Raw genomic sequence first — 10,738 nt, 5'->3', positions numbered from 1 at the left:
TCTTTCACCTCAAACACATATTATAATAACACATTATAATAATGTGGACCTTAAACACATACTATAATAGTCTGCACCCAAAATTCAGTCGCCATATGCCTTTCAAAAAATTTATAAACAATGACGGAGAGTCGAAAACTCTTATTCAACCATACTAACTATATTCTAATTGTAAATCATAACAACTAACTTCTAATTTTCTCCAAATAAAATGACTAATTTTATCCTTTAGAGTTTCTATTACATCTTTTTCAAAAATAATAATCAATTTTACTGAGAACTAACATTAATTTACTTTTATTAAAGTAATAGTAAGTTATTCCAATCAGAACTTTAATATATTCAAGCATGTTAATAAAATAATAATTTAATATCACAATGAGCTTTTGGTAACAAATTGCTAACATATTTATAAGATTTAGTTGAAACTTTCCAGAAATGATCTAACCCCAGATTTACCTACCATATTATAAAATATTTTGTTGTATTTGACGATGTGTGTTTTTCATTTAAATGTAGAGTATGAGATTAAACCTTAATTTAAGGAAGGTTTAGGTGTTTTCTCTCCAAATCCAAGCTCAAACTGGTGTGTATATGTACATTCATGCATATTATATTTTACTTTTGCATTGTAGAGTGTCACAGATACAATTCATCATCGTAGATTAGTTTTGTTGGTCAATAAGGGCCATAGATAAATGACGCGAGGGAATGGTTGAACAATTTCAAAGTTCGAAGGTATTATGAAAATAAAATACAAAGTCCAAAAATAAAAGTTGAAGTTGTTCAAAGTCTGACAGAGTTGGAACTTCAAATACAAGGATAGGGGTGATAATAGATGAAAGGTTATCACTGAGTTTTGTTTATGTTAAGAGTAGTTCTTAATGCTATTAATTAACTTCAAGCTAACAACACTAACTAAACTAATCTATGAGATGAAACTATAGATAGACTAAATTATATTAGAACACTTGATATATACGAGTTAACATGTAATGAAATGGAAACTATGGCTAACGAAATGTAATTATTAACCATTTTCAAATAAATTTGACTATTTGTATAAATGATGGGAAAGAGATGAAGAGAATAAGAAATATCTCCTTCCTTCTAAAAGCTTCATTCACCCAACCCTTAAAACAATTTTATGGAGAACCAAAAAAATAAAGGTCATGAACATCTCAACACAACACATTGACAATCCCTTTCATTGGTTAAGGTAATGTTCTCCAAAATATACAACAAACACCTCTCTCTCTCTCTCTCTCGCTCACATTACTAATCAAACAACATTGCTCTCTCTCTTCTTAAGCAACACTGAAAGAACTAGCTGCACCCTCCACAAACTTCCTTGCTCCTTTAAACCACCTCTTGTCTCCTGCTTGTGCCTTGCAAATGTAAAGCTTTCCATCATTCACAGTTGCTGTGATCAGCTGATGCTTCCCACCTTCATCTCCATCTGCAGTTCTTGTCAACACAGATACGAAGTAGTAGTCCTTTCCATTCACGTTGGACGCTGTAGCCTCCAATATGTTTGCTGTTGCTACTGCATCCGGGTCGAACCCACCCTGATCGATTTCAATACTTGTTTGAGTGAAAATTGGATTGATTCACTTAAAAGATGTTATTTGGACCAATACCAACTTAAAGTGGAAAATTTAGGTCACATCTAATAATGATTTAGTTTTCTGTTTCCGAAACGGTAATTGTTGTTGCTTTGTTCTGTTTAAGTTTGTATCAGTTGCATTAAGAGTGCATCAATTGTTAACTCTATATATAATGTGCCTTATGTAAAATTACCTCAGAAGCAGTCTTTCCAAAGTAAGCTTGCTTTCCCAGCAAATAGTCAACCTGCAAAGGCCAATTTAAGCCATATGAATTAAATGTTCTTGTCTAGTTTCAGACCAAATCTGACATGAAATAGTCTAACAGCCACATAGTTATCAAACATCAAGAATTATAGTGGCTGTAGGGAGTTGTTTTTTGCTTTTCCTAAGAAAATAGTTCAGTTAATTTGAGTAGCTGTTTCTTAAAAGTTCGTTTATCTGATTGGGGCTATTTAATTAACAGTAACTAAAGGAATTCTCACTACAAGAAGCATAGGCCTGCAATTAATGATTTCAAGTAGACAGTGAAATTAACTTTTATAACGCCCTCCACTGTGCTTCAATTTTGAAGTCCCACCAAATCCGCACCATCAACTAAATAGGTAAGAACATATTTGAGAAGAATAAAATTACTTTTATCACAGTGAAAAATCACTCTAAACATGTTGAATTATGAAAGTGATAGAAAGTAATTTTAAACATGAAAGAAATGATATTAAGTTCTAACTATTTTAAAATTCCTATCGAGATATAATTGATTTGAAACAATGCGTGCGCGAAAAATATTATAAAGAACTATGTAACAGGTGAAAATAGAGTTGAGAGTTGAAATGTGAGGAAGAGTGCTACCTTGGAAAGGAATTCTTCAGGGGAGCCAAAGTCTTTGATGGATTTTTTGTCAGTTGGGTTGATAATTACACTAAGATTGCTGTTGGAATCAAAGTTGTCTTCATATCTAAGAACTTGGCCTGGGAATTCCCTTTCTTTGCTTGGATTCCACTTAGAAGGAATTGAAAGCTTGAATCCATCTCCACTGTATGGCAAGTAATCTGTGTTGGACTTTGGCTTTCCAAACACATTGGCTGCATTTTTAATATCAATGAAAAGCCAGATTTCCGTTACAAATAGACTATACAACAAATAATAAAATCCCACTCCCAAAAACAGCCTAAGTAGAGTAAACAATCAAAAGATTACTAAACAGAGTTGCTCTTGCTACTAAGTCAATGCATATCATTGGAATTGTCTAAGAGCATGCATTTTTGAATTCCAAGTGGGTTTCAACCTAAAAATAAAAGACAATAAAGAACAGCTCACTAAATCACTTCCTCAACATGGATTTCAAGATTAGGATCACAATAACTTAATACTAAAACTTTCAAACCATCTATAGCATAAGATAGAACCAGCAAAAAACACCAAATCCAAAATAAAGGTAAAACAGAACAAACAAAAGCAACAAGTTTCAAAGGGTTTCAAGTGAATTGCACAAGATGCTTGATCAAATTCTCAAGAGGGTGAATTGAATTACCAGCTTCTCCATAAGCAGCATCAGCCGGAGAAACCTTGGAGCCAAGAGCAGCGGCGCCGATGAGGACAGTGAGAGCCAATCGACGAGAGACAACACCGCCTTCCTCCTCCTGAGCGGGTTGCTGCTTCTGGGCACGGCAGACGAGCAGCTGGGGAGACTTGGGCAGGGCGGCCTGGCGTGGGGAAGACGAGGATCTTGCGGCGGCGGTGAGGGCGTGGTGGTGAAGGAAACAGGAGGTGGAAGCCATTGATGGAGGTAGTAAGAGAGTAAGAATAATGATTGTGAAATGCAATGAGAATTGGGAAGCGGGTATAGAATATTGTTGGAAGGATTTGTGTATCTGAGTGTGTGTGTGGAGGAAAATGGTTGGGGTTTGGATTGGGGAAGAACAATGAAGAAGAGATGAGATTATTGATTTTTGGATAAGGGTTTATAGGTTTTGATTGGTGCCAAATGTACATTTGTTGCACAGTCAGCAATATTCGTGACTCTTCTTTCTTCTCACTCCACTCACTCTTTTTTGTCCTCAAATGAGCTTCTCCTTCTAAGATTTTGTACATCTGTCTTCCTCTTATTGGTCTGTCTTTTTTTTAAAAAAAAACATTTATTTAACTAAATTGGTTTTTTAACAATTTTCAAACAAACATATTTACGGAATCGATAATAAAAACAAAAAGCCTATAAATCGGATGTTAATTGTAATGTATAGTCGTTTCAACATTTAAAAAAAGTTATAAATATGGCAAAATTATCGTTGATAGACTTGATCAATATTTACAACATCGTCTATCATTTATAGACTTATATCATTGATAGAATTTAACAAATTTGGCTACATTTACAATTTTTTTAAAATATTGGTATATATTTAATTATTTTGAATTTAATTGCTAAATTTGTAACTATTCCTATATATTTCATAAATTTCATATTTGCCCTTATATTTCTCTCTCTCCTCCATTTATTGATTTCTCTTCCAAATTTCTTAACTCCTCTTCCATATTTTTTTATTATATTTTTATTCATTTTTTCCTTCTTTCTTCGTATTCTCTTTCTTTATTCCAACTCCTCTCTTAAAATATTTAAACATTACTATGATATAATCTAAACTAGGGGTGTAAGTTCAACTCGAATAACTCAACAACGTTGGGATGAAACTTTTATTTTTTTCAATTTAGGTTAGGTTTTGAGTTGGGTTGGAAAATTCGATTCAACTCAGTCCAACCGGCTGAATTATTAATTAATTAATTAATTATATTATTTAATAAAAGTAAAGTTATGAGTATTTTGTTAAACTATCAAGTAGAAAATTAAACGATTGTATGGAAAGTTAGCCGATCATGTAAGAAGTATTTTTTAGTTTAATTTTCAAACCAAAATATTTACGATCTTGATAATAAAAACAATAAAACCCATAAAGCCAACAATATATATTTCATAAATTTCATATTTGCTCTTATGTTTCTCTCTCCCCACTTCTCGATTTATTCATCTTCTCTACCAAATTTCTTTAACTCCTCTTCCAATTTTTCTTGAGTATATATATATTTTTTTTTCATATTCTCTTTCTTTCTTCCAGCTCATCTTCTATAATATCAATATCATTTAAATATCACTTTCATATAATCCAAACTAGGGTTGTAAGTCCAACTTGAATAACCCGACAACGTTGAATTGAAAATTTTAGTTTTTTTATTTTGTTCGAATTGGGTTGGGGTTGAAAAATTATGTTCAACCCAACCCAACTCGAATCAATTAATTAACTATATATGTTATTTATTTAATAAAAGTAAAGTTATGAGTATTTTGTTAAACTATTCGTGTAGGAAGTTAAACGATTGTATGAAAAATAGTCAATTATGTAAAAAGTAAATAGTCGTTTGAAGGTAGAAAGGTAAACAATCATGTAACATAGTAAATGATCGTTGGGTTGTAAATGGAGAAAAAAAACAACCCAATACGTATTTTACGAGTTGGGTTGAAAAATTAATTCGGGTTGCCAACCCAACCAACCCGAAAGTATGAGTTGGGTTGAGAATGTCTACCAACTCAACCCATTTGCACCCACAATCTAAATATCGTATGCCAAGTCAACACGAACAACACGATCGTTTAATATTATCAACACGATCATTTAAATTTGAAGCTATTTTCGCATCGCTTTAAAAGAATTACATGATCATGTGGATATTGATCTAAATGATCGTTTACCTTAGTCAAAACGATCATTTATATTTGAAGTCATTTTTCCATCGGTTAAAAAAAGATTGCATGATTGTGTGATATGATCTAAACGATCACTTACCATAGTTAACATGATCGTTTAGATTTAAAGTTATTTTTCTATCGTTTAAAAAGAACTACACGATCGTGTCGATATGATATAAACGATTATTTACCATAGTTAACACAATCGTTTAGCGTGATCAACATAATCGTTTAGATTTGAAGCATTTTTCTCATTGTTTTAAAAAAATTATATGATTTGCGTTGATACTACCTACACGATCGTGTATCAGAAAAATTACACACGGGTATGTGGCCGATTAATCTGATGTTGACTAGGACATTTTTTGGTATTTTTCATTTTGGACTCGTGAACTTTTTTTGTTTTTAAAATTATTCTATACAATGTAAATATTTATTGGATGTGCTATATTTTTTTTAAAATCCCATTTTTTAAATTCACTCTCACTAATTTTAAGTTATTAGGCAGCACTTTCAAATCACTTAGAAAAGGGTTGATATAACTGAATTTAATCTAACTTATACACTTATTAAATTTAATCTGACTTATAGGCTTAATCTTGGGGTCATAGGCGTCACTCAAACACTAATAATAAATTTAGTTAATTTAGTTGGTAGAAATTATAAAGTTTGAAGAATTAAATTCTTTGCTTTTTTTAATGATTAGGAGACGTCCCAACTCTTTTTTATGGTCTAATTTATCTTATTTTTTTCACTGCAGTACAAAAGTTATTTAAGTTCGTCGTAGAAAAAGAACATTAAATATTTTGTGATATAAGATAATTAGTATCGAAATGTTAGCTACGAAGAAGAAGTAGTGCGGACATTTTCAAATATGAAAATTAAGGGCTCGTTTGGTAACGTTCTGGTTCTCTGTTTTCTGTTTTCGTTTTCATTTTTTAAGAAACAAAGGTGTTTGATAATCTTCTCTGTTTCGTGTTTGGTAACCTTCTCTATTTCTCATTTTAAAAAAAATATAAACGTTTCTCATTTTATAAGGAATTATTGGAAAAAAAAGTAGTTTACTCCATTCTTGTTTCTCAATTATTTCTATTGGTTTTTTTTTCTCAATTATTTCTATTGGTTTTCTTTTTCTATTTCTCAAATTTTTTTCATTGTTTTTCTTTTTCTCAATTTTTTTTATTGTTTTCCTTTTCCTTTTTTTCATTTATTTTTCTATTTCATTTTTCTCTCCTGATTTTCCTTTTCTTCCTCTCATTTCCATCTTCTTTTCCAAATAACCACTCTCTACTTGGTTTCTTTTTTCTTCTTCGTATCTCCATCGTCTTTTCCAAATAATCATCATCTTCCTCTTCCTCTTCCTCTTCCTCTTCCTCTCATCGTCTTCATCATCTTTACTGTCTTCCTCTTCATCTCTCATTGTCTTCCTCTACACAACACCTTCCTCTTCATTGGATATGAGTTTTCATCTTCCTCTTTGCGTGAATTGTGTGTTTCGTTATGGATTTTCGCTGAATTTGTGGGTTTTTGCTAGATTTGTGTTTTAGCCGTGAATTTTTGTCTTCCTCTTTGCCGTGGGTTTCGGTTCTCCTCTTCGTCGTGGGTTTTTGTCTTCCTCTCGCCAGCTCTGTTCTTTAGATCTCAATCTTCATCTCGTTCTTCATAAGATTACAAAAAAACTTTCCAATCTAGGTTCGATAATTTTAACTTTTATGCTTAATGGAGGACATATATTTTTGTTTGATGTTTAATTGAATTAAATGTGAATAAAATAAAATAAAAATCTAAAAAAAATCAAGAAACAAGAAACAATTATTAAACACATTTTCTGTTTCTTTTTTCAAGATCAAGAACAGTTATCAAATACATTTCTGTTTCTTGATCTAAAAAATGAAGGAACGAAAAATCAGAAACATGAAACAAGAATGTTACCAAATACGCCCTAAATGAAAGAACGTAGAAACATTGCTTTTATGTGTGTCTAGATTTAAATATCTATACTTTTAACATCAAATTTTTTTTCCTTCTTCTAAATACTAATTTATTAGCCTGTCATGCTAAGGTATATTGTTTAATTTGAAAAATCAAAATAATTACAATTAATTAAGATTGTCATCATCCCAGTGGCGAAAATGGGTATTTGGTAAAAAAATTAAGTTAAAATCCTAAATATTTAAATATATAGATCAAATTGATACAAAATTTAACCTTATACAGTTTTGGAATCAGAGGCCAAATTATAACTAAGCTTAAAACTATATAACTAAATGAATTTGGAATCAAAACAGAGAGACCAACAAGTTGTTTTCTTACGTTTAAAAACAAAATTTATAATTATTTATTGTTTGATTCGGTGGTTAACCTAAGTATAACTTGGCTAGCATAAATTTAGCTATCAGTCTTGAGATCAAATGTTGAACTCTGTCACCTCCACAGATTATAAGATAATTAAGGGTAAATTATAAAAACAACTTCTAAAGTATCGAGTTTAATGTACAAAAACGTAAAATTACATTAATTTGAGGATTCAATGTTTTGATCATTTTGAAGTCTAAGGGTCCAACTTCTACCACCACTTTAAGCTCGAAGACCAATTTTAAGGTTTGTAAAAGTTCGAAAGTTTAGATTTTATAATTGATAGTCGTAATTACACTTACAAGTGTAGTTTTTGTTTTCTTTTTCCAAAATATAGAATATGTTTGTGTTGTTCACGTGATTCATACGTGCTTTTCAAAGAAGTTTATAGGCTTTTGGGAATGATTAAAAAAAGTAACAATATTCTTAATCAATGAAAAGACACAAAGTCCACAACCACAAAGAGTTAAATGTGAAACCAACTTACCTTTTTGTGTCCCAAACGTTATAATTCATATATATTTCTGTCATTTTATTTATTTCTATATACTTTTGGAGCCTAAGCTTTAAATGAAAGAAAATTGCATATAATATAATAGCATTTCGAGAATATGGTATAACAATTATAACAGATTGTTTTAGAATTTTACAAATATGGCAAAATTTTCACTTCATCATCATAAATTTAATATTATTCCTAAATTACCCTTTAATAACTTATTTCTCTCATTATTTTTAACACTCTACTCATTATTTATTTATGCTTTCATTTTTTAAGATCCTAATTATTTGTTTATTCTTATACTAGAAAAATTATTTATTTTTTCTGTCTTAATCTTAATTTTAAAATATCAATAGTACAATAATTGTAATATGAAATATAATATAATGGTTGTTGATCAGAGTAATTTAACTTTAATTTTTTTTTACTTTTTTCGATGTGTATTTTGAGTTGAATTTGATTCCAAATGATTTTGTTTTATTTTTTTACATTAATTTTTTTTTGTCTTACTTTGTCTCAGTTTCGTATGTCAGTGTTGTGGTATACCTATATTATATGTATTAGTTGGTTAATATACTTACTACGTGATTTTCATTTTTTCAAATTTTATGCCGTTCGTTAGAGTATTATTAAATATATAAATGATGTAACTCAGTGTATCATTATCAAGTATATGAATCGAGTTTACAAGTGTATATCAATAATATATCAAGTGTATATGTAGAACTTCAAGCATATCAAGTGTATTTAATCAATCAATTGTATATGTGAATAATACTAAATGTATATGCAGTGTATCAGGTGTATCAAACATATATTAGTATGTTTCGGTATCGAGTGTATCAAGAAGTATCGAGTGCATCAAGTGTATCAATTAAATGTATCAGGTGTATCAATGGGTATTAGACGTGTATAAGGTGTATCAAACGTATATTAGTAACGAGGACATTTGTGACATTCTACCTCTTGATATGTGAGCTGGGCTTCATTTTTGTCAATTTATCAAGTAATAAAATCTGTGTGCTATGAACTCAATTATTACAACTTATTTTGTCATTTTTGTCAGAAAAAGTAACTATTTATTATTTCTATATTTAAAATTTAAATTTAACCGGCAATAAAATTGACATAGAATTCATCAATATCATTAAAAAATAAAAACAAATGTTAAAATTTAACGAGCTTTCTTAAATAAACTAACTACTAAATCTAAAGTTTCTATTTGGTAGACTACTAAATCTAATATTAATTTTGGTAGACTTTATGTTATACTCCCAAGACAGTTTCTATTTATTTGAGAAGTCCTTTATTTTAAATTCATATGTTCTTATAATTGTATTTTGGGAATGTATTAAGAAATGAAGTTTGAACTTCTCACTTTCAAATCGATATCAATACTGCTGCAGACGTTTTAAATACTTTTGGAATAAAAGTGAGAGAGATTGCTTTCTATTGGACACATTTTCAAAATATTCAAAATATCCCAAATTCCTTTAAGATAATATTTCCCAATAACACCAAATACTTTGGCCACAAACATGTGTGTGGTAAAGATAGGTTAAGGTTAGATTCCAATTAAATGGTGACACGTGCTACCAAAATGAGAAAAAAAAGTTTAGAAAATAGAAATTTAATTACAAGTTACAACCATGAAATTGTAACTTTATAAGTTAAAGTGTTTGTGTCATGGTACCTCCGCTGTCACCTTTATCTCAAGTGTTAACTATAGATATTCGGTTTGGGATTTTTATATATTGTTTACGGTAAGAACGAAAACTCTATAGACTATTCTTCTTTTTTTTTTTTTAAAGTTTTTTTCTCTTTTGTATTCGGTTGCTGAGTTGTTTTGAATTTTTGTGTTTTGCTTGTGTCTAAATTGAATCTGATCATTACTTCACATCCATTCTTAGATAATCGAAAGAAATTTTTTAGACTCCAACTAAAAAAACTCCATTAGCATTTGCATCTCATTAATGCAATGCAAAAGTTTAAATGTAAATGTTTAATGAGTGACTTGGTGCAATAATCTAGATTTTTTTAGGGTTAAAATTAGTTAGTGGAATGGTTGAAATTGGACAAAGGCACTCATCAAAGTTTAAGAACCATATTAGATGAGATTAAAACGTTAAAAGTTTTCTTTCACAATCTACTAGGTCAAAAGATAAAATTATAATCACAAGAACAAAAAAATTAAACAATGGGTAAAATTGAAAAACTAAAAGTATCCAAGTTGAAAAAGACTTTATAATTAAGTTTTAGTTAACACTTCTATCAACCATCCAACTTCTATCTAATTGTTGAATTCCTCCTAAGCCATATTAACATGCTACAAAAAGAGAAAACAAACTTGAAACCTTTTTAAAAATGAAACTTTGCAACTTGGTAACTTTACAAGAACTGAAAGCTATATGTTGGATGTAATAATCTATACTTTTGAATCCTCTTGCAAAAAGAATCCAATTTAAACTTTTTTGTTTCTACTAATTTAAAAAGATTTAGTAGTTAAAACGACGCCATTGACCACTGGTCGTTTGA

At 29.9% G+C, this 10,738-nt stretch overlaps 1 protein-coding gene across 1 annotated transcript; it reads right to left on the bottom strand.

Moving 5' to 3' along the window:
• Positions 1–1,083: 1,083 nt before the first annotated feature.
• On the bottom strand, positions 1,084–3,546 carry LOC101214094 (oxygen-evolving enhancer protein 2, chloroplastic-like). The gene is made up of 4 exons (XM_004147698.3): positions 3,139–3,546; positions 2,457–2,689; positions 1,801–1,851; positions 1,084–1,568 (listed from the first exon to the last, which is right to left on the bottom strand). Exons 1-4 carry the CDS (start codon positions 3,383–3,385, stop codon positions 1,308–1,310), a joined length of 792 nt encoding a protein of 263 aa, XP_004147746.1. The 5' UTR covers positions 3,386–3,546; the 3' UTR covers positions 1,084–1,307.
• Between the last annotated feature and the right edge of the window lie 7,192 nt (positions 3,547–10,738).

This window comes from Cucumis sativus, chromosome 4 (assembly GCF_000004075.3).
Source record: "Cucumis sativus cultivar 9930 chromosome 4, Cucumber_9930_V3, whole genome shotgun sequence".
NCBI classification, from domain to species: Eukaryota; Viridiplantae; Streptophyta; class Magnoliopsida; order Cucurbitales; family Cucurbitaceae; genus Cucumis; species Cucumis sativus.
The sequence above is the reverse complement of the archived record's forward strand: the minus strand, read 5'-3'. Positions and strand labels throughout refer to the sequence as shown.

What these genes read in the sequence shown, in the direction of transcription:
- LOC101214094 (XM_004147698.3), bottom strand. Translation starts at nt 3,385, where the DNA reads ATGGCTTCCACCTCCTGTTTCCTTCACCACCACGCCCTCACCGCCGCC. An exon ending in TGCTGCTTATGGAGAAGCTG is followed by an intron (nt 2,690 to 3,138) that starts GTAATTCAATTC and finishes TTAAAAATGCAG; the next exon opens with CCAATGTGTTTGGAAAGCCA. An exon ending in CTGAAGAATTCCTTTCCAAG is followed by an intron (nt 1,852 to 2,456) that starts GTAGCACTCTTC and finishes TGGCCTTTGCAG; the next exon opens with GTTGACTATTTGCTGGGAAA.